The 24,734-nt window shown below is 39.5% G+C and overlaps 1 protein-coding gene and 1 long non-coding RNA gene across 2 annotated transcripts in view; one reads left to right on the top strand and one right to left on the bottom strand.

The window, feature by feature from the left end:
- LOC139127819 (uncharacterized) overlaps positions 1-21,126 on the bottom strand; it is a 111,138-nt gene extending 90,012 nt beyond the window's left edge. Inside the window, exon 1 of the mRNA XM_070693689.1 lies at positions 20,953-21,126. Coding sequence (XP_070549790.1) covers positions 20,953-20,982 — 30 coding nt within the window. The 5' untranslated portion in view covers positions 20,983-21,126. The remainder of the gene's footprint in view (positions 1-20,952) is intronic.
- A 92-nt stretch (positions 21,127-21,218) lies between these two features.
- On the top strand, positions 21,219-24,212 carry LOC139127820 (uncharacterized). Its single transcript, XR_011551139.1, has 3 exons — positions 21,219-21,264; positions 21,768-22,804; positions 23,231-24,212. It is a non-coding gene; the product is annotated as an uncharacterized lncRNA (long non-coding RNA).
- The last annotated feature ends 522 nt before the right edge of the window (positions 24,213-24,734 follow it).

Raw genomic sequence — 24,734 nt, 5'->3', positions numbered from 1 at the left:
AACCGAGCCATACTGCTTGCTGGTGCGAAGGGCATTGTGATGAAACACAACCGAGCACTACTGAGCGAAAATGGGGGCCACATTGAACTTTCTCGCACATGGGCTGAATCGTTTCTCAAGAGAGTGGGGTATGTGAAGAGGAAAGGTACGCGTGCGGCAAGAAAACTACCCGAGAATTTCACTGAAATTAAGGACGATTTTCTACATCGTATTGCTGACGTAGTAGAAAGGGAGGCGATACCCCCTGAGTTGGTTATTAATTTTGATCAATCCGGATCCATATCGTTGCCGTGAGTTCTTGGACATTGGCAAAAGAAGGGGAAAAAACAGGTGCCCATAATTGGGCTCGATGATAAGAGAGATATACAGCACTATTTGGGTGTACCATGAGTGGCGATATCCTTCCACCTCAACTTCTCTACAAGGGAAAAACCAATGCATGTCATCCACACTTTCAATTTCCTGATGACTGGGACATCTACCACACTCCAAACCATTGGAGCAACCAACACACAATGATCCGATATGCAGAGAAAATTCTGATACTGTATGTAGAGAAGATCCGCCAACAATATGATCTGCCCGAAGAACAACACGCCGTTGCCGTATTTGACGTGTTCAGAGCCCATCAGGGTTAAGAGTTCCTGACAAAACTCCACGATGCAGGAATCAACACTGTCTTCGTTCCTGCGAACTGCACATCAGAATTACAGCGAGCTGGTTTTTGTCAGCGTTCGATAAGCTCCGAAATGATCGTGGTGCAATCACTGAAGGTTTTGAGAAGTCATCGATAGTTTCAGTCATTGACAGTATTGAAATTTAAAGATTTGAGAACTTTGAAAGTGAACTTTATTTTTCGATTTTTCGATAGTGAGCCGCCATTTGTACTGTTCGAGTATACACATCCGTAATTCTATCCGTCCACCGTTGTGCAATGAACGTTGCGTAGAGCATACTTTTATTATGATCATTTTCTTTTTAACTTGTTTTTTATTCCTTTGCATATTGTTTCAAACTTTACAAATCAAGAAATAAATGTACGTACGTTTAAGTATAAATGATTGTCTAGTCGTTGGTTTGGTATACGTGTGTGTGTGTGTACTGTATACAAAAGGCTTTGTGTGTATTGAGGGAGTGTGGTACATTGGAGCAGTGAGCATGTTATGTCTGCGACGTCAAAAGTTCGCGATTTTTTGCAATCGCGAATATCGCAAAAATAAATCGTTCGCAAAAATAAAACGGTATACGTATGTAGAGCTTAGAAGAGTGGCGGGCGACTCATTAATATTCATAAGCATTAATATTCCTGGTAAAATGGTCGCATATTTTGTATGCTGCAATATTCTGTATGTTTGTTTGTACATATTCGGTATGTTTGCTTTCTTATGGCTTAAAAGTACATTCAAACATAATAACAACAGCAAGCCATTTCCACTGTACATGTACCTTCATGGGATTTTTTTTTTCATTTTTAACTGAACTGTGTGTACTCACACAAAGCAAGAAAAAATGTTTAGTAGTTATAAGGAATGATTTTCTATCTTCTGAAAAAAATAATATACTCGTTTGTCACGTATTTACTGTGCTTATCCCTAAACCACTGTTGATTTTGGATCAAGATTGCCCTATACAAACCAGTTAGCTGTATTTTTCTAGTGACCTAGCTGGTCTTGTAGTCTTGTGCGCAGACTCAGTAGAGTTAAAAGGAACAACTTAGGAGGTCAGATTAGTCTGTCTGTGTTTTGAATGTGGAGTTTCTCGATGTCAGATTCGCTCCATTTGCTTTTTTGTCAGTCATTTTACAGTGGGAAAATAACAAAAAGAAAGGTTGGTTGTCACCAACAGTTAACTTTAGGGTTTATTTGCCAGAAAAACAAGTCAATGTTTGTTCACTGAATTCAAAAAACGGGCCCACTGACACTACAGTTTGCTTGTGACTCATTGCATGCAATCCCGTCAAAGTGCCAATGCCATGCCATTCACTAAACTGAACACGTTTCTGTAACAGTAAAGTCCGATTTCTGTGTCAATTTTTGCCACCAGAATTATTTTCATTGTGTTATGGACATTTATACTATCTATGCACAAAAACTTCAGTTTGCCTCCTTTTCTCGATCGTACAGAGATAATGAGACACAAAACCTTGGGCCTATAGCTAGGGCAATGAACTTTTGTGAACGTAACTCTCAATGGGGTGAAATGCTTTCATATGCAAAATCAGTGTACGGAAAGTACAAAAAGTATCAAAATCGAACTAAAATTAGTCCCTTTCATGTAAATATTCTTGCTACACAATACAATGTCTGTTGCCAAAGTATTAACAGGTGCCGATAATGGGTCACATCCAAGTGTGACACCCATGTTCTATGGTGTCCAATCCATGCCAAAATTACTACTTTGATTTTACAACTTGACATGCAACTCCGTTTTCTATTTCACTACTCAACATGCTATTCCACTGCTCTGTATCCTATTCCACAACTGTGTGTGCTATTCCATTTTCTATTCCACAATTCAACATGCTGTTCTGAATTTCATTTGACAACACAACATGCCATTCCAAATTCTATTTCACAATTCAACATGCTCTTCTGAATTTCATTTGACAACACAACATGCCATTCCAAATTCTATTTCACAATTCAACATGCTCTTCTGAATTTCATTTGACAACACAACATGCCATTCCAAATTCTATTTCACAATTCAACATGCTCTTCTGAATTTCTTTTGACAACACAACATGCCATTCCAAATTATATTTTACAATTCAACATGCTCTTCTGAATTTCATTTGACAACACAACATGCCATTCCAAATTCTATTTTACAATTCAACATGCTCTTCTGAATTTCATTTCACAACACAACATGCCATTCCGAATTCTATTTTACAATTCAACATCCCATTCTAGACCTAGCTCTGCGGAGCAGGGCAGTGTTTGGCTATCGAACAAGATTCAAAATGAACTGTTCTCCTGTTTTCTTTATTTGTGTGTAATTGTGTCTTATCTGTTTTTGTGTATTCTTTAACCTTGCTACAGACCTCAAGAGAGGGTGCTCCTATAGTGAAGGAGGAAATTCCATCACAACAACAACAATGGCGGACGGCGAAATGGTCCCCTCGCACAGAGAGAGAAATGCGAACTTTGCATGAGTCTAAAAACGCAGCTTAGCACATTGTGTATCTAAACAAGATGAACGTGCTCGAAAACTAGGATCTATCACGATTTTAAATTAAAAATTGGCTGTTTTTGGAAAAGAAACTGCGCGTTAAAATCAGCAGTTTTGTCTATGGTGCACCGTGGGAGGCTTATCGTGTGCGCGGCTCATGTGAAAGACCAGGCAAGATTCACGTCTGATACGGATATGGTCCCATCGCATAAAGAGAGAAAAGTGGGCTTTGTGTAAGTTTAAAAGCACAGCGTAGCACATCGTGTATCTAGACAAGTTGAGCGTGCTCAAAATAGGAGATCGATCACGATTTTGCATGGAAAACCGATTGTTTTCGGTGGAGAAACCGCGTTGCAACCAGTGGTTTTGCCCACAGGCTCTCGACTCATTGCAGGCGAACCGCCAGACGTCACTGATGTTATTGCATCAGTGACGTCTGGCGGTTCGAGTGAAACAAGAGAAAATTGTGAAATATGTTAAAACTTCTGAAGAGAAAAAGCAAATTATTTTGTCAACAGAAAATGATCATCGTAGATTGTTCATAGCTGAGACGCTATAATACTTAATGTATTAACATGGATTATTGCCTGTATTTTAGCTGAAGAGTGCATATACAGATGAATACAGTCAAGAATCCATTTTTGTACTCAGCAAGCCTGTATTCATGTGGATTCATGTGAATTCACGTGTATTATACTATAATACAGGCAACTCATTCATGTGAATTTATCTGAATTATTGGGTTTTATGCATTGACGTGGTAATTAGAAATAATGTTCATTACAGAGTGCTACATCTCAACGAAGAGCAATGCAAGTTTTGGATTCAAAATCGGCTGTTTTCGGCGGAGAAACCGCGCCGTATTTCCGAGGAGCTACCATCTGCAGCGGTTTTGCCTATATAGCAGTCTGCAAGGGTGTGGTGGGAGGCGGTATAACGCCGGTAACACACAGCCCTGCCATGCAGAACTTGGTCTAGAATGGGATGTTGTGTTGTGAAATAGAATTCGGAATGGCATGTTGTGTTGTCAAATGAAATTCAGAAGAGCATGTTGAATTGTAAAATAGAATTCGGAATGGCATGTTGTGTTGTCAAATGAAATTCAGAAGAGCATGTTGAATTGTGAAATAGAATTCGGAATGGCATGTTGTGTTGTCAAATGAAATTCAGAAGAGCATGTTGAATTGTAAAATAGAATTCGGAATGGCATGTTGTGTTGTCAAATGAAATTCAGAAGAGCATGTTGAATTGTAAAATAGAATTCGGAATAGCATGTTGTGTTGTAAAATAGAATTCGGAATGGCATGTTGTGTTGTCAAATGAAATTCAGAACAGCATGTTGAATTGTAAAATAGAATTCGGAATGGCATGTTGTGTTGTAAAATCAAAGTAGTAATTTTGGCATGGATTGGACACCATACATGATATTTGATATGCCATTCTAGCCAGCTAGCTCAGTGCTTGTGCGATGGGTCGCCCCTTCTACGTACAATTGCGGCGCGCAGCACACCAAAGAGGGGGGAATCGCGCAATTGCGCAGCCTAGATGAAACATTGAGTCAGGGTTTTACATCACTTTAACTTTTGAGAGTCCCTGGGACTCCTGGTGTTAGAAAATGGGAGTCCTACATCAAAATATGGGGGTCCCAATTTATTTCACAAAAATGTTTTATAGTTTATCAATGCCATGGTCTTCACTGTGTTCAATTAGTATTAAAACACACAGCAAATAGTTGCATATTTCTTAAAATAATTCCTACATGAAAATTCTAGTTCATACTGAGGGCCCTCATTGATCAATTCAAAGAACATTATTCATGATATTATCTCATAACTTTAATGACAAGTTCACAACGTGAAATTTGAACAAATATTCAAATTTGTCAAATTGACAAGAAGGTAAGTAATTTCATACTCTGAAATGGCATACACCTAGCAAGTCCAGTAGGTTTGAGTTCACACTCTGCCAGCAGCTCCTTCGGCAAATAACCTAGCAGTGTTCATGAAGTCAAAATCATCTATGATGGGGCCAACCAGTTTGATGAACATTAGTCTATTAGGCCTTTGAGGATTGAGTCTATTTCGTGCCCTCTGTTTGATGGCATTTTGTACTGAAAGGCCCTTTCACATGGGGCAGAGGACACTGGTATGACAAGAGCAATTTTAGTAAGAATGGCAAAATCAGGATACTCCTCTGTAAAATCAGTTAGCAACAGCTTGATATACATATCAAAATTCAGTGCCTCCCTATGAGATCTTGTGAAGTGTTTGTAAACAAGGAAGTGTGCCCTAGCTCTATCAGCATCAATACCTGGTGTATTGTTATAATGAATCAACAGTTGATCAAGCTGGTTGACCCCATAGTCAGGTAGGTTGGCCACATTTTCAGGATATCTGTGTGGGTTGAGAATCACATCAAAACACTCCAGAATATTCATCTCATCATCTGGAAATCTGCTATCTAAATTCTGCAGCAGTTTGTTGATATAATTTTCTCTTGCATCACAGAACCTCTGTCTGAGTGGCTGATTGTCAGTATTTTGAATGTTTTTGTATGTGTTTTTCTGACCATTGCAGGAACATCACCCAAATCATTAAAGACGTCTCTGACAGTGTGTGAATCATTAGTCATTCTATTCAATGTGTCCCTAGTAGACTGAACACTTTTTTTGATATAAGAGGTGACAGAATCTTTCTGAAATGTAAGGCTCAAAATTCCAATGACAGTAAGAACATCAATCAATAAGGCAGTGAATAGCAGACACAATGAATTAGAGATAAATTTCAACAGCTCATCAGCCTTTCCCCCTTTTTGTCACTTGCAAGTGCCAAGGCAATTGGCTCAAAACTGATGAAAACCATCTTGACAGCTGATTCGACCGACAGCCAGCGAACAGATGTAGCCTCAGTAATTTGTTTTGTTTTCCCATTCAACAGAGTTTGAATTTCCCTAAGTTTGTCATATCTCACACTAGAGTCAATGAAGTATTTATACAATGAATGGATTATATTATGATATTCTTTGCAATATTCAATATCTCTGCCTGCTTGGGCAGCAGCAAGATTCAATCAATGTGCAACACAATGCACTTGAACAAGGTTGGGATTTCTGGCTTTTAATTTTGCACCCAACCCGTTCAAACGGCCGGTCATTACGGCCGCCCCGTCTGTTCCTAGTCCATATATTTTGTCCACGGCTGCGTCACAGATTTCTTTCCTAGTCAAAATTCAATCAAGGCGTTTTCAATCTCTGCAGCAGTGGCATCTGTAATTTGCTGGTTACAGAGGAAAGAAAAATTCGCCTCGCCATTCTGAATATATCGAACATATATTGCAAGTTCTTATGAATGAAATGTCCACAACACAAGTCTCATCCAACATTATACCGATGAAGTCACTTGCATGTATGCTATAAATCAGGGACTTCTCGATCGCACGTTGATACACTCTTCAAACTCCATAACTATCTGAGGACGTTTGTAATATTCAATGTCTAAGCCGTTCAGATTCTGCAGATGAATGATGTCAGTGAATACATCGCATGGAAGGTCACGTTTAGCGATCAGGTAAACAGTACGTAATTGTGCAGCGTACGCCTCGAGTTCGTTACTCTTACCGCTACGTATCACTCCACTCGAAACTGTGCTCTTACCCTGCAACTGCCGGTCCTCATGCTTAGGATTTTAATGCTTGTGAGATGACTTTTCGAGTCCTGATGACGAGTGAGAGTTGAATGTTGAAAATTACAAAAACCTTCCATGAACGGGCATGTAACATTCGCTTTCAAACATACACCGCATTCCATGACGTTTCTCTCTTCAGAATATCGAAGCCATTTATAGTAAATTTATAGTCAACTTCTGTTGAATGTTCGTAATTTTGCTGACTTGGTCGGGGGACCTGATGTATCAGTATCGCATGGCGTAGCTGCCGTTTCGGCCTCGACCAAACCTGCATGGTGCTGGTTGCTGCGGCCGCCGAAAAACCTTCGCAGATCGGCCTGTTTGACACGACCCGCCATGATGCATAAAAATGTGTTAATCAACACAAACAAGAAATCGACCAATTAAGAATCAGTTTGCATTGTGTAAGTAACTTTTTACAGCAATAGAATTTGTTTCCGCGGTTACCATTGGTTATGAAACAGTGGAGGCCAATGCACTATGGAGCATTCCATTAAAGTACGGGGTCGGTAAGGTTTACTGGGATGTGTTTTACGTGTTCAGCCATAGACCCTCGTTTTTCTCGAGGGTCTATGGTTCAGCAGCTTCGCAAGGTGTACACCAGCAACAGATATTGCTGCGTCCCAAGGGACGCGTGGTTTAGTTTTTGAGGGGTCCTGCGTCCGGTTTTATGCGTAAAGGTCGCAGAAATGCGCGTCATGTAAAACCCTGTTGAGTTGTATCTGAATTATATGACTAATTACATTCATAAAATATGCAAATGAGCTATTTGTTAACTTGACACTACCAAATGCTTGTCAGTACAATAAGATATTTATCAGATCAATATCTGTACCAGATTACACTGACATAGGTGCCGTAATTTCAGAGTTATATACCTAATTTCAAAGTTCATTAAATATGCAAATGAACCCTTAATTAACTTCACACTACAAAGGACTTTACACCACAGTTAGATATCAGTCAGATCAGTATCTGCAGCAGAATTCATCAAATTTCGTGCAATTATATCAGAGTTATATGACTAATTATAAAACATCATAAAATATGCAAATGAGCTATTTATTAACTAGACACTGCCTAATATTTCTAAGTATAATTAAATATATATCAGATCAATATTTGTTGCACGTATCATCTAGTTTGGTGAAGGAATTTCAGAGTTATTTCACTAATAACAAAAGTTCAGTAAATATACAAATGAGCAGATAACAGGGCTGTCAATGTTTTTCTGAATAGAAGGGTACAAGTGAAAGAACAGGAGGGTACAGCCTTGTGCGGAGCGAAGCGGAGGAAGGCGTGCGCGCAAGCGCACGCGGGGGGAGGCCAGGAGGGTGGTGTCCCCCCTCCTGAAGCTGAAGCTTTTCTAATTATTCATCTTCAATTGGTGGCCTGTGGTGGCACTTTTGAGGGCAATTTACTGTCAAGTTTATTATAACTGAAGTATAAAAAGCAACACGAAATTGAATCTGGTGAAATAATATTATGAAAGACAAACAGAAGTATTACAGAGTTTATATGTTTATTGATACACCAGGTTATTATTATTTGCATACAAATTCTGTTGAATTACAACCTGCCATGCTTAATAAAGATCATAATCTGAACCATAATCAGAATCACTGGAGTACTCATCTAAGCCCAAGGCTTGTATAGAGCAGTACCAGCTGACAATACCCCAATATTGTGTGATTCTCAGGCTGATGAAACAGTAGCTTCAGAAACTACATCTGCAAAAACTATTTCTTCAGATGTAGCTTTAGAAACTACACCTGCAGAAACTATTTCTTAAGAAAAAACATCTGCAGAAGGTAATTCTTTAATTGTAATACGTTCCCATTCAAAAACAGCTAATCGTATTAGAATTTAAAAAAATCTTGTCCCCACTGCAAAACTGATGTCATAACGTCACAACAAAAAATTCCACAAAAAATTCCGATCTACGTCTTGTTGATACTGTAATTTTATTTTGTCTGTTTCAAGACCTCTCCTCAGAGTTACCGGCTATGAATTTCCAGTGGAAAATTTACAAATGTTATGGGGTAAATACGAGACCATTACCAGAGACAATTTTAGTAGACGCTACGTCATACAACAATTACAATACTCAAGTTTACATCCGCTAATGAAATTGCGTGGCTTCGTTGTTCGTCGGCCTCTCGACAAGATGAGAATATGTTGATTTATTTAGGTAGTAAATCCTTGCGCGTGAAAGTTAACGATCAAATATTTTCTCCTGATGACTATCATAGTATCTATTCTGATATCCCTCACAGTAGTCAGAGTTTTGTCGAAACTCACGCCGGCCAAGTGGGTAAGCTCACTACATGCATGTTATATCCATATTCAAAACATGGTTTACCGCCTCACGTACGTGCAAGATACCGCGAAAGTATATAGTCAAGCCTAGCTAAATTTTGTGATTGCCCTAAACATTAAAAATGTTGGTCTTGGTAAATGATTTTGAAGGATCGGAATACCGATATTTGCTTTTGAGGAAAGATTTCGGATGTCGGAAAATATTTATCAAACTTCAATACTCGGGCCTTCGAAACAACCACAGTACACAGCATGTACTACCGTATGAATACATTTCATAGAACGGCAGCTTGGTGCAAACAAATTCAGTGGTAGTCAAAACTCACTAAAAATTGTGTCAATCCCCACAAAGTTTTTTTTGCGCTGAGTAAATGATTCTTACTCATTGTAAAGAGTGTTCACGATCTGCAAACGGGAAACAAATCAAAAATTCCAGTCGCTAAATACACGTAATGCTATGGCATTTTGCTCAGAAGCGGCGTGAAATCTACAATGCATGCTATACCATTGATGGATTAAACCCCCGATCACTGAAATTCCTCAGGAAAATAAAATGATTTACAAATATGAACATTACTTTTATATCCAGAGCTAGTGTATCGATCGTGTATGTCCGAAAACCAATCAGAACACGTAAAGCTTTTTGACAGTACCGATTGAAACCAATCAGAAATCGGCTACCAACGAGCCTTAGGGGCTGCGCCTCTGTAGCACAGCGCAGCCAACGGTAGAATTTGGACAGGCAAGAATTCATAGCGTGTGTAAAGATCATTATTGCAAGCCTTGAATAGGGAAACAGGCGGCGGCAAGCCCTGTGTCAGACGGCGATTTGCCGCCGGTGACCGGCTATAATTGACAGCCCTGAGATAATTGACATGACACTCCCAGTATCATCATTATGTTCTGAGATTGTCATCTGTGAAAAGTTTCATGAAAATTGGTGCAGTATTTCTTGATACATGTCTACACTGTCATTATCGTCTCCATAGGGAAACCATTGTACGAAAAAAAATGATATTGCATAACTTCATTAACATGCAAGCCAAACTTGTCAAAATCTAAACAGTTCTTGCAAGTAGCATATGGTACCTGTGTACCCAATCTGACTTGAATCTATTCAGGCGTTTCTGAGTTATCGTGTAAACAGACTGTGACAGACAGACAGACACACATGCACACCCCTACAGACAGACAGACAGACATCGCTATGGTGATGATGTGAACACGTGAGCTAAAAAATAGCGTCAATGACACCGTAGCTCCCATCCTGGACTATTTAGTGTTTGTTCTCTGGTCAGATATTTGAACAAGTGTGAAAGGGATAAAGTGCATGAAGTGAAAATACTTAAATGAAATGTACTGGAGACAGTGAAATATGTTTAATGTAATTATTTAGAATATAAAATGGAAAAAATACAGAATTAGATATATCGAATACTGTGATACAACCATTAACTCAACAAGTCATTTACAATGACATAGTCCCCACTTGTAATAGGAGTAATAGTCTTGAGGGGGTAGGAAAATGTGGTCATTAAGAAGTATCACTGGAGTGTATATGTTGAGATCTATGGGCACATAGGTCTATGTCGTTGTTCCCAATTTGAAACACATGAGGCATGTCTAAGTTATGGTTCTAAATCGGGAAAAAAGATCAGACCTCTAGCAGTATTGGCCAGCCAAGAAATACATATGCGCATTATAAATGAGGTACAAGATGTGACATCTTAAGGTCTAATATCCTATCAAAATTGCAGGGTATAGAACTTGTGGTTACTGAAATATGCATATATATGTATAATCAAGGTCAAAGGTCATCGAGGTCACATGACATTTTGAAAAAAAAAATTATATTGCTAATTAATCCCTATATGCCAAAAAATCAGATCTCTAGCTCTATTCGCTTGCCCAGAATTAGATGTGTACATAATTAATGAGGTAAAGCGTGTGTGTGTCATAAGGTCTCCCATCCTACTAAATACAAAGGACATAGCACTTGTGGTTACCTATTTATTGACATAAACATATATTTTAGGTAAAAGGTCATCGAGATCACATGACATTTGGTCAAAAAATTTCTCTCCTATAGTTATCCCTAGAAACCAAAAATCAGACATCCAGCTCTATTGGTTCGCTCAGAATGAGATATGCACATAATTATTGAGGTACAGTATGTGGCGTCATAAGGTGTCCAATCATACCAAACATGAAGGGTGTAGCACTTGTGGTTACCGAGTTATGGAAAATAGTATATTTGAGGTCAAATATGTATATTTGAGGTCAAAGGTCACCGAGGTCACGTGACATTTTGTCAAAAAAATTGTTTTGCTAAGTTATCCCATATATCAGTTCGTGTACACTCTAAAATAGGAGACATTTGCTGAAGTCATGACCTTTTGTATCGGCCAATGGCAGAAGGGAATTTCTCATGAATATTTAAATTTGTAAAAGCGGAAGTGAACGTACGATTTTGCGGGAACGAACCCATTGGCAACTTTCGGCGGGTATTTTAACCGCAGTTGACAGATATTCGGTGTCTTTCGAATGAAAATATCTCCAAAATGGTCTACACTTTAAAATGGCAGCTTTGGAGGGTGGTACGTGCGAGATTTTTCTCGTTACATCATTTTGAAGTTAATCATTGAAATACGCAAATCGCAATCACACTTTCCCGCGATTTTAATGTTGACAGTTGACTAATTTTTGCGGGCGTTTTACGATCGTAGTTCTAGCTTACTTAGTTATTTCTGATATCATTCGTAGGGGCAGAAAATCAGCTTTCTAATAATGCCTAACACTTGGGTCCCACGGATAGGTGCGCAACGGTGCGCGGTTTTGAAAACAGGAAGCATTGTTGATGGCAGGTCGCCTGACTAGTATTGCAGCCGTAAGCCCTGCGTACAGGTCTGTTTTCCCGGCGTTTATCGAACTGTGGACGAAGACATGAAATGACTGGCCATCCGATGGTTACATCAATTGTGCGTCCTCAGCTAAAAACGTATAGAAAACCATATGAAAGTGTCTTCCGTCCATGGCATGAACTTTACGATGTTTAAGTTCCATGATTCTGTTGCTGCGACTCTGTTGTTTTCCTCGATAGGCGGAAGCGAGCAGTCGCGATATGCGCATGTGTCAGACCACAGACGTACGTCTCAACGTTGGCGGCGGTGTTCCGCATGACGTTATCGGACACGGTGATTGGTTCATTTTAGTCACATGGGCGTTGATGGGATATATTTTGAACGTCTCCTATTTTAGAGTGTACACGAACTGATATACCAAAAATCAGACCTCTAGCTCTATTAGCTCGCTCAAAATTAGATATGTGCATAATTAATGAGGTACAATATGTGGCGTCATAAGCTGTCCCATCATACCATACATGAAGGCTGTAGCACTTGTGGTTACTGAGTTATGGACAAATATGTATATTTGAGGTCAAAGGTCACCGAGGTCACGTGACGTTTTGTCAAAAAAATTGTATTGCTAAGTTATCCCTATATACCAAAAATCAGACCTCTAGCTCTATTGGCTCGCTCAAAATTAGATATGCGCATAATTAATGAGGTACAATATATGGCGTCATAAGGTGTCCCATCATACCATACATGAAGGCTGTAGCACTTGTGGTTATGAGTTATGGACAAATATGTACATTTGAGGTCAAAGGTCACCGAGGTCACGTGACATTTTGTCAAAAAAATTGTTTTGCTAAGTTATCCCTATATACCATGTTATGTAGGTCATTTCCCCCACACTCATCATGACCTGAGTTCAATTAGTCTAGAACATTCTCAAGGTCACTGCCCTTGATGACCTCACAACCTTGAATTCAATTAGTCATGTTTGGAATGTTCTGGAAAGTTGATTAGTTGTGTAAGGGAGATAATTTTAGAACAGTAATTAGCATGTCAATAAAAGTTCTAGGTTGTTCTTATATGCCTTTATAAAAGGGACGTGCACAGCTTCCAGTCAGACTTTTGGGATCGTGTCTCTTGTGTGTTACTAAACTCCAGCAGTAGTCATTCTCAAGACTTTTCAAGACCTTCACTGTCAACGCTGGATTTATACTGTGGACTTTGTGCAGCTTCAAGCCTGCAAGCCAAAGGACTGTTCATTCATCCGACTGACTGTTACAACTCTGAGACTGGAGCTTTGCCGTCCCAGCTGAGATAAGTAGTCTGTACACTTTTAAAGCTTGTACTCTGTCCCTAACTTAGCAATTAGTTTTGTTTTCGTAATAAATTTTGTTTAAACGGAAACTGCTGAGTTCACCCTTTTGTTCGTTTTCTCTGCACGTAACAACCAAAAATCAGACCTCTAGCTCTATTGGCTCGCTCAAATTAGATATGTGCATAATTAATTAGGTACAATATGTGGCGTCATAAGCTGTCCCATCATACCATACATGAAGGCTGTAGCACTTGTGGTTACTGAGTTATGGACAAATATGTATATTTGAGGTCAAAGGTCACCGAGGTCACGTGACATTTTGTCAAAAAAATTGTATGCTAAGTTATCCCTATATACCAAAAATCAGACCTCTAGCTCTATTGGCTCGCTCAAAATTAGATATGCGCATAAGTAATGAGGTACAATATGTGGCGTCATAAGGTGTCCCATCATACCATACATGAAGGCTGTAGCACTTGTGGTTACTGAGTTATGGACAAATATGTACATTTGAGGTCAAAGGTCACCGAGGTCACGTGACATTTGTCAAAAAAATTGTTTTGCTAAGTTATCCCTATATACCAAAATCAGACCTCTAGCTCTATTGGCTCGCTCAAAATTAGATATGCGCATAATTAATGAGGTACAATATGTGACGTCATAAGGTGTCCCATCATACCATACATGAAGGCTGTAGCACTTGTGGTTACTGAGTTATGGACAAATATGTGTATTTGAGGTCAAAGGTCACCGAGGTCACATGACATTTTGTAAAAAAAATTGTTTTGCTAAGTTATCCCTATATACCAAAAATCAGACCTCTAGCTCTATTGGCTCGCTCAAAATTAGATATGTGCATAATTAATGAGGTACAATATGTGGCGTCATAAGCTGTCCCATCATACCATACATGAAGGGTGTAGCACTTGTCAGTGTTCTCCCCAGGCCATTTTAGCGTAGCGGTCCCGCTACGCTTTCGCCTCTCCCCGCTACGCTTTGATTCTCCCGCTACGCTTTGATTCTCCCGCTACGCTTTAAAATATTCCCGCCATCCTTTAGTTCACACGCTAGCGCTCTGCGTAGCTACCAGCTGTTGCATGCATTGTCTACACATTAGCGCTCACTGCAACTTTCAACTTGGTGAAAGAGTGGAAGGTGTGAAGTATGGTATGCGTCCGATAACTTGTCCGTAAGTGTTGAGAGGAACGTTAAAACAATAGAAGAATCGGCTGGGTTGTTCACAAGTTTTCATTCTACAACGACTATTACGACCAACAAAGACCTTTAGTCGGTATACATCGAGGACAAGTATTCACAGAGTTAGGCGGTGTAGCACTAGCGGGGCCTGTGATCACATTCCCATGCTTTGATCAACGAAATGGACCGCAAAAGAAACAAAAGAAGCAGTTGACTAGTGAGGTTGATTATGATTTTACAACGATAATCTTTTTTTTGTCCGAGTACGATCACGATCGCGATCGAGTTCACATTGCATAAATTCCAATATGGCGGCGGCCATGTTGGCCGACGTGTTCATAACGTGTTGACATTGATCCTGGCGTCGCGTGTGGTTCCACTCTGACACGTTCTCTGAAAGATTTTACACCTGATTTTCGAGTGATTCTAGTCGTACTTAGTTTCAGTCTTGTGATCATCTTGTGGTATTTTTAAAATCAAGAATCGAACGACGATGTTCAGTGGCAGTGGTAGTTACGCGGGGGGGGGGGGGGGGGCGGGCTGGTTGAAATTGATCCCCGTGATGAAACATTATTCGCGGTGTTTGTCGTTCAAAAATGATATAAAACTCAATTACATTTCTTGTGTAAAGCTTAAACTTATGAATTTTCCTCTTGTTGGCAATTTTTGACAATGTTATCAGCAATATATGTATTAATGAAACTCCAATCAGAGTCTGACGAACCATTTCTTGCTTTCAATCTGAACTTGCTGTTACTGTTTGAATCTTCGATTTTATTTGCAATTGTACTATACTGTGATGATTTATTTAAGTGTAATAAAGAGTTTCCATGATGTTCAAATTGCATACTTGTGTGTTACCACTGCATTTTGTTGTGAGTGTACATGAATGCGTGGGTGCATGTGCATGTGCAAGCTTACATCCATATGCAAATATAAATTAATGATATGCAAATGATTATGCAAATTAGCCGCTACGCTTTTGCTTGATCCTGGGGAGAACACTGCTTGTGGTTAGTGAGTTATGCACAAATATGTATATTTGAGGTCAAAGGTAACCGAGGTCACATGACATTTTGTCAAAAAAATTGTATTGCTAAGTTATCCCTATATACCAAAAATCAGACCTCCAGCTCTATTGGCTCGCTCAAAATTAGATATGTGCATAAGTAATGAGGTACAATATGTGGCGTCATAAGGTGTCCCATCATACCATACATGAAGGCTGTAGCACTTGTGGTTACTGAGTTATGGACAAATATGTATATTTGAGGTCAAAGGTCACCGAGGTCACGTGACATTTTGTCAAAAAAATTGTTTTGCTAAGTTATCCCTATATACCAAAAAATCAGACCTCTAGCTCTATTGGCTCGCTCAAAATTAGATATGTGCATAATTAATGAGGTACAATTTGTGGCGTCATAAGCTGTCCCATCATACCATATATGAAGGGTGTAGCACTTGTGGTTACTGAGTCAGGGTTTTACATGACGCGCATTTCTGCGTCCTTTACGCATAAAACCGGACGCAGGACCCCTCAAAAACTAAACCACGCGTCCCTTGGGACGCAGAAATATCTCTTGCTGGTGTACACCTCACGAAGCTGCTGAACACGTAAAACACATCCCAGTAAACCTTACCGACCCCATACTTTAATGGAATGCTCCGTAGTGCATTGGCCTCCATTGTTTGATGACCAATGGTACCCGCGGAAACAAATTTTAATTACCGTAAAAAGTGACTTTCAAAATGTAAACTGATTCTTAATTGGTCGATTTCCTGTTTGCGTCGATTAACACATTGTTTATGCATCATGGCAGGACGTCGTGTCAAACACCCAAAACAGGCCGATCTGCGAAAGTTTTTCGGCGGCCGCAGCAACCAGCACGATGCGGGTTTGGTGAGGCCGAAACAGCAGCTACGCCATGCGATACTGATACATGTACATCAAGTCCCCCGGCCAAGTCAGCAAAATTACGAACATTCAACAGAAGTTGGCTCGATAGGTTTAAATGGCTTCGATATTCTGAAGAGCGAAACGTCATGGAATGCGATGTATGTTTGAAAGCGAATGTCACATGCCCGTTCATGGAAGGTTGTTCCAATTTTCAACATTCAACTCTCTCTCGTCATCAAGACTCGAAAAGTCATCTCACAAGTGTTAAAATCCTAAGCTTCAGGTCGCAATTTACTACTGCTTGCAATCTGCAGAGGACCGGCAGTTGCAGGGTAAGAGTAACGAACTCGAGGCGTACGCTGCACAATTACGTACTGTTTACCTGATCGCTAAACGTGACCTTCCGTGCGATGTATTCACTGACATCATGCATCTACAGAATCTGAACGGCTTAGACATCGAATATTACAAACGTCCTCAGATAGTTATGGAGTTTGAAGAGTGTATTCAACGTGTGATCGAGAAGTCCCTGATTGATAGTATACATGCAAGTGACTTCATCGGTATAATGTTGGATGAGACTTGTGACATTACCGTTCATAAGAAACTTGCTATATATGTTCGATATATTCAGAATGGCGAGGCGAATGTTTCTTTCCTCGGTAACCAGCAAATTACAGATGCCACTGCTGCAGGTGTCGAAACCGCCTTGATTGAATTTTTGATTAGGAAAGAAATCTGTGACGCTGCCGTACACAAAATATACGGACTAGGAACAGACGGGGCGGCCGTAATGACCGGTCGTTTGAACGGGTTGGGTGCAAAATTAAAAGCCAGAAATCCCAACCTTGTTCAAGTGCATTGTGTTGCACATCGATTGAATCTTGCTGCTTCTCAAGCAGGCAGAGATATTGAATATTGCAAAGAATATCATAATATAATCCATTCATTGTATAAATACTTCAATGACTCTAGTGTGAGATATGACAAACTTAGAGAAATTCAAACTCTGTTGAATGGAAGGCAAAACAAATTACTGAGCCTACATCTGTTCGCTGGTTGTCGGTTGAATCAGCTGTCAAGATGATTTTCATCAGTTTTGAGCCCATTGCCCTGGCACTTGCAAGTGACAAAAAAGGGGGAAAGGCTGATGGGCTGTTGAAATTTGTCTCTAATTCATTGTTTCTGCTATTCACTGCCTTATTGATTGATGTCCTTACTGTGATTGGAATTTTGAGCCTTACATTTCAGAAAGATTCTGTCAACCTATCCCATATCAAAAAAGTGTTCAGTCTACTAGGGACACATTGAATACAATGACTAATGATTCACACACTGTCAGAGAAGTCTTTAATGATTTGGGTGATGTTCCTGGCAATGGTCAGAAGAACACATACAAAAACATTCAAATCACTGACAATCAGCCACTCAGACAGAGGTTCTGTAGTGTACGAGCAAATTATATCAACAAACTGCTGCATAATTTAGATAGCAGATTTCCAGATGATGAGATGAATATTCTGGAATGTTTTGATGTGATTCTCAACCCACACAGATATCCTGACAATGTGGCCAACCTACCTGACTATGGGGTCAACCAGCTTGATCAACTGTTGAATCATTATAACAATACACCAGGTATTGATGCTGATAGAGCTAGGGCACACTTTCTGTTTTACAAACACTTCACAAGATCTCATAGGGACGCACTGAATTTTGATATGTATATCAAGCTGTTGCTAACTGATTTTACAGAGGAGTATCCTGATTTTGCCATTCTTGCTAAAATTGCTCTTGTCATACCAGTGTCCTCTGCCCCATGTGAAAGGGGCTTTTCAGTACAAAATGCCATCAAACAGAGGGCACGAAATAGACTCAATCCTCAAAGGCTTAATAGACTAATGTTCATCAAACTGGTTGGCCCCATCATAGATGATTTTGACTTCATGAACACTGCTAGGTTATTTGCCGAAGGAGCTGCTGGCAGAGTGTGAACTCAAACCTACTGGACTTGCTAGGTGATGCCATTTCAGAATATGGAATTACTTACCTTCTTGTCAATTTGCCAAATTTGAATACTTCTTCAAATTCACAACGTTGTGAACTTGTCATTAAAGTCATGAGATAATTTCAATCATGGATAGTGTTCTTTGAATTGATCAATGAGGGCCCTCAGTATGAACTAGAATTTTCATGCAAGAGTTATTTTAAGAAATGTGCAACCATTTGCCGTGTTTTAATACTAATTGAACACAGTCAAGACCATGGCATGGATAAACACTAAAATATTCTTGTGAAATAAATTGGGACCCCCATATTTTGATGTAGGACTCCCATTTTCTAACACCAGGGGTCCCAGGGACTCTCAAAATTAAAAAGTGATGTAAAACCCTGCTGAGTTATGGACAAATATGTATATTTGAGATCAAAGGTCATCAAGGTCACATGAGATTTTGTCAAAATATCCGAGATATCTGCGTGAACGGATGGACTCACGGATGGACGAACAGACGGACATGACCCAATCTATAAGCTCACTGGACTTCATCCGTGGGGACTAAAAATTGTGTCACTGCATCCTTTTTGCAATATGAATACGATGAGAAACTAAATTTTTATTTTTGTGGCCTTATACATGGGAGTCTATGGAGATCTGCCTTATACATGGGAGTCTATGGACGTGTAAACTAAAAATATGCAAATTTCACCACGATTTGCCCAAATTTGGGAAAGGTCACTCCTATGCACTTCCATACCAAGTTTCAAATCAATCGGACTTGTGGTTTCAGAGCAGGAGATTTTTTGACCAAAAATGGGAGGAAATTACAAAAAAATTCATGAAAAATAGCAAGTCCATGATACTGACCCAAGATGCGCAAAATCATTTCATGTCAGCCCAAAGTACTTACATGCCAATTTTTCATGTAATCTGCTCAGTGGTTATTGAGTTTTTTCAATTTTGACTGTTTTTACATTTTTTCACTTAATTTGCATATTTTTGGCAATGATAACTTCATTTGAACAAAATCTCATCTACAGCCCATCATCCATGTACACACCAAATATCAAGATGAAATGTACAGCGGTTTTGGAGTTTTTGATGTTGACGGACAGACATACAGACATACAGACATACAGACATACAGACATACAGACATACAGACATACAGACATACAGACATACAGACATACATACATACAGACATTTCCCTAGCCTATAAGAATAGCTTCCATTGCCATATATATATATGGCTATGGGAGCTAAAAATGGCTATTCACACAGGACTTTCACTTTTTCACTAACCACGGCCTTTTATTAAAGAAGGCATATGTACAATTTTTTCCGAAAAGGTTGTTATCAAGGGGGAAGGGGCTTGAGAACCCCCTGCTCGATATTAATGATACATACCAACTTAGCCCGCATACAGGTCTGTGTGTTCCCGGCGTTACACGGCCTCCACCACAGCCATGCAACGGTCTACGGAGATGACTGGCGACCCTGCGGTCCGGATCCGGACCACAACGAAAACACGGTCTCTTGGCCGAAATTCTGCTCTATCGGGGCAAAATCATTTCCCTGCCTACCTTTAACTCCTAATTGACCCCTAAAAGATGTGATTATTTCTCCTAACGTCCAAAACCGCTCGTTTTCTGAAACATAACGTACTCGACAAGTTGTTTACCCATGGAGACCGCCATTTTGAATCTCGCCAGTTATCTCTATGGACCGTTGCAGGGCTGTGGTGGAGGCCGTGTAACGCCGGGAACACACAGACCTGTACGCAATGATAATACCAACTATGCAAAAGATCAAGTCGGAATAATCTGGAGAAATTGTATTCAACATACAGCGAAGCATCTTGTAAAAGTTACGTGTGTACGACTTAGTTCATAAAAATAAGCTGTCTATAAGAACACAAAATTTGTCCGTTTTTGAAGCCAAACTGGGTCGGTCCATTTCATCATAGCGAACAACAGAAAATGCAAAAGAAGGCAAGTGAACTTTGCTCTGCTAAGCTGTCACATCGGATATCCTTGACCCTTGCATGACATTTTTCAAACACGAAAACGTCAACGATCGAGCGACTGCATAATTTGTGATGATTGACTGAGATACGAAGTCAATCCATGTTTTAACTAACCAATTTAACGTTAGTTTTTCAAACTGTTGGGGTGCAACAGCAACCGACAGAAGGAAATATTATTAAATCACACTGACTACACGATCACATCGCCCAGGTCTTATCTAACGTAACTCACGTGTTCAATCGGGCCGCCGCTCCATAAAAGTACACATAGTACAAGACTGCACAAGAAGTGCCTCAAAAAGCATATTGAATCAATTTTCAAATGGAATTAAGAAACATAGTCCAATCTTTAGCAACAAATAGTAGGTCTATCTCTTTCGTTTTGAGTTCGTAGAATAAGTTGTTTTTCTGAATGCACCGTGTACATTTATGCGGAAGACTTGGCGACTGCATGCATAAATTCTACAAAACTAATGACACACCTTGACTTCTGTGTTACCACTTGTCTCCATCCTTGAATTTACACCGGAGGAAAACGTGACGACATTTCACTTATGACATCGAAAGCTAGAGCTGTCAATATTGGAAAGCGAACTGAACGAACTGTCCAATAATCAAAGTGGCGATGGCGGTGTGAGATATACAAGAGTTTCGAATGTCAGGTGACCCTCGAATGCGCGATGCGTTATGGTAGGGTCAAGGGTCAAGTGGGCATAAACTGACTTACGTTACCATAGCTGCTCATACAATAGAACGTAAACAATAACACGGAAGTCCGCTCGCTCGCTTGTCAGGTAAGTTATCGATTGTTTTAGATTCTTTTTTCAAGTAGTTTTATCTAATGGAGATATATATGTATCATTTGTATTTAAAAATATATGCTGCTTCCAAATTTTCTTCCAATATTACACCAAAAATCCACGGTAAACTTAGCACCGATCGCTGCGATCGTCATATACTGGCCCCGCGTCGGCGGGAAAATTGAAAATGTCTTCACTTCAGTCATCATGGGCAAATCATACCTCCATAGGCAAATGAACAGAGCCGAAAAATCTCTAGAGGCGTATTTATGAATAATGACAAGAGAAGTCAATTCGTATTTTTATAAGCTTTTGAAGTTGTTTCCATCGAATTTATGCTTATGTAGAAATTAAGTCCAATGATGATTATATCCTACGACCACGGTCCCTCCTAACTCAGTGCTGTGATACGTACGTGGTGCTATCTAAGCCTATTATATGCCCTGTTTTTAATTTAAACGCGAAAATGTAATGAACCGAAACCATTTTATCTTCAGCTTTATTCTCAAGATGAATGATGATATGACTTATGGTAGGCCTACCATCAACATGTGGCGTGTTGACGCCCTGAAAAGTTTCCTCCGGAAAAGGAACTTGAAAGTTTCTGGTCGGAAAGTTGAACTGGTTGCGCGGGTGTATTGCGGCAGCCGAGCAAAATATTCCCGTGGCCAAAACAGTTTCAGAAATAGCCACAGAGATCGACAAATCGGTGCAGTCTCTTCTGTCCCTTCCCGAATCGGATAGTGTCGTACCCGATCCAATGAAGCTAAACGATGGTTGGATCGGAGAGACTGAGGGAATGAAACAATGGCCTCCGATTTTTCCAGTGACATTACGATGTTTATCATGGCAGACCATCCTGGAAATGATATAACTTTACAGAAGAGACTTTTAAACGAGTACAAGGAAGGAAAAGCATACCGACTCTACCAGGGAGGATGGTTAAAGGAAATATATTTCCATAATATAACCGAAGAGTCTCAGTATTGTTTTCTGAAGGCGAGGTGCTGCCATACAATGAAACTTAACGACGTTCCTCACACTGTCTGGATATGTGCTAATAAGCAAAGGTGTGATATCAAAAGTGCATACTGTTCCTGTACTGCTAGATTATTATACCACTCGGTCATGGCATGACATCATAACTGTCAAAATGTTCTCAGTGACGGTTACGACGCGAGAAACGTAATTTGTCGTTTGATTGGACAACATCACAAATATTGTGGAAGTTGCCTGAGACATCATGAAGGTTTGTCAAGTTTAGCCGCTCACGGTCATTTCTTTTTCTGTGTGATTTTGGTCAGTGACACGAAAATCTGTAGGTTCTGTTGTAATTGTATTTCAGACTTGGATCTTCCTGCATTCACATCACTGCAATGTTTTTCCGGATAGAAGCGGCAGTTCGCACCGGACAAACGAATTTTTCCTGTACAGCTAAGTTATGTCAATGGAATATACCAAGAGGGAGAACCAAAATCGATCCCATTCGAGTTTGTGACATGCAGTTAACGCTGCTAAATTCAACAATTTAAAGGTAATGTTACAGAGGTTATCAACATTGCTATGAAGATGTGTACCTACACTTGTTAACTTTCATCTAGTGACCAATATGTCAACAATTCATAGACAAAACCATGAATCAAATGATAATGATACCGACATAGCAGCGTGAGACGGTTTAATCACGCACGATATCCACATGTACAGAGAATGATATGGTGAGTTTATATTTTTCCTTGCATGTAAACAGCCACTCTATATAAGAGGTATATGTTTACGGATACTTGATAGGGATCAACACCAGGCAATACTAGTATGTAACATCGATGGATAAGAATTGAACGCTATTAGCTTGGAAGACTTGAGCCAACACTCTGTTTCTATATCCCGACATGAATGTTCAATCAAACGATGCCGTATTTTATTGTATTGAATTGCAATTCATGTTTTTATTTTTCAGATGTAACAAAGCCTCTGGTAGATGTTAGAAGAAAGTTGTTTGAGCCCATTAAAGAAAGTCACCGTGAAAGTGATGACGTTAAACGTCGAAGGCTTTTCTCTGGGTTACAAACCGTCGTTCCCGGAGGATGTTACGAGGCCATGTATGACAAAAAGTTAAAGAGTTTCGAGTCTGACGAAGTAATCGTTGAAAATGTTGCGATCGACGAACCGGACTGTACCTTGCTAGTTGACCCTCTTCCACCACACGAGAATATAATTCTGAAACTTGCAGATAGTAGCACTACCAAAGAAGAATTACTATCCAAAATCGAAGAAACCAAATTTACTGATTATGATGTCAGCTCCATAGAAAATAAAACGATAGTCAGGCTGAGAACAATCTTATGAAAGAACAGCGCAAAGGACGTATTACCGCATCTACATTTTATTCGGTATATACGAAAGTCAACACTGAAAATCAGAAAAAACATTTCAATATTAACTCTTTCGCACGGTCATTCATTGAGTGCTCTCCGTGGCTAGAGAAAATCCCAGCAATAAAACATGGTCGCACTTTAGAAGTAGAAGCAAAGAAAAAGTACGTTGGCGTCATGAAAACCCACGTCAACTTTAACTATAGAGAATGTGGTTTTTTTTATTGATAAACAAAAACCGTATCTTGGTGCGTCACCTGACCTTATTGTAGGTTGTGAATGCTGCGGTACGGGTTTGCTTGAGTGCAAGTGTCCGTACAGTATTCGACACGAACGTCCGTCAGAGTTTAATGTAAATTATCTCATAGCTGATGCGCAAGGTGATGTCCAGATGAAAAAGAACCATCAGTATTATGCACAGATTCAGGGACAAATGACCATCGTTGCTGCTAAGTGGTGTGATTTAATGATTTACACCTACGCAGGATATTACTTAAAAAGAATTGACTTTGATCAAAATTATTGGTTTGACATTTTGTTGAATTTAGAATTTTTCTTTCGAACATATTTGGCTGAAAAGTTAATTAGTGTAAAAACTTGTGATTGAAATAAACTTAATAACGAAACTAACGCGTATGTGTTTGTATTCCAGATAATGTCGAGTGAAGGTACGTTTCGTGTTTTAAGAATATTCTCGTCGGTGGTACTATGTAGATCGAGGATCAGATTCCATTTTAATGATTGTGTGCTACTCTTAGAAAAAATGTCAGTCCTTTCACATTGACAATCCGTATTCTTGACTTCTTGACTTGATTCTTGACTCATACAATTGTTTTTTCATGCGTCAACGTGCTTACCTTAATGGGAGATCAACATTAGCATCAATAACTTTTATTTACACAATTTTGGATACAAATTACAAATAGCTGCACATATTACTATTATGTCATCAGCTTTATCTAACAAAGTTATAGGCATTTCATGTTTCAATATACGAAAATATTTCATTCTGCGGATTGCCTGTTCAACAAATATACGTAAGTTGGCTATCACCTTCGTCTTTGCAATTTCAATTTTGTCATTTGAGCA

Source organism: Ptychodera flava, unplaced genomic scaffold, assembly GCF_041260155.1.
Source record: "Ptychodera flava strain L36383 unplaced genomic scaffold, AS_Pfla_20210202 Scaffold_37__1_contigs__length_1687728_pilon, whole genome shotgun sequence".
In the NCBI taxonomy this organism is placed as follows: Eukaryota; Metazoa; Hemichordata; class Enteropneusta; family Ptychoderidae; genus Ptychodera; species Ptychodera flava.
Note: the sequence above shows the minus strand (reverse complement) of the source record. Positions and strands in the feature narration are given on the sequence as shown.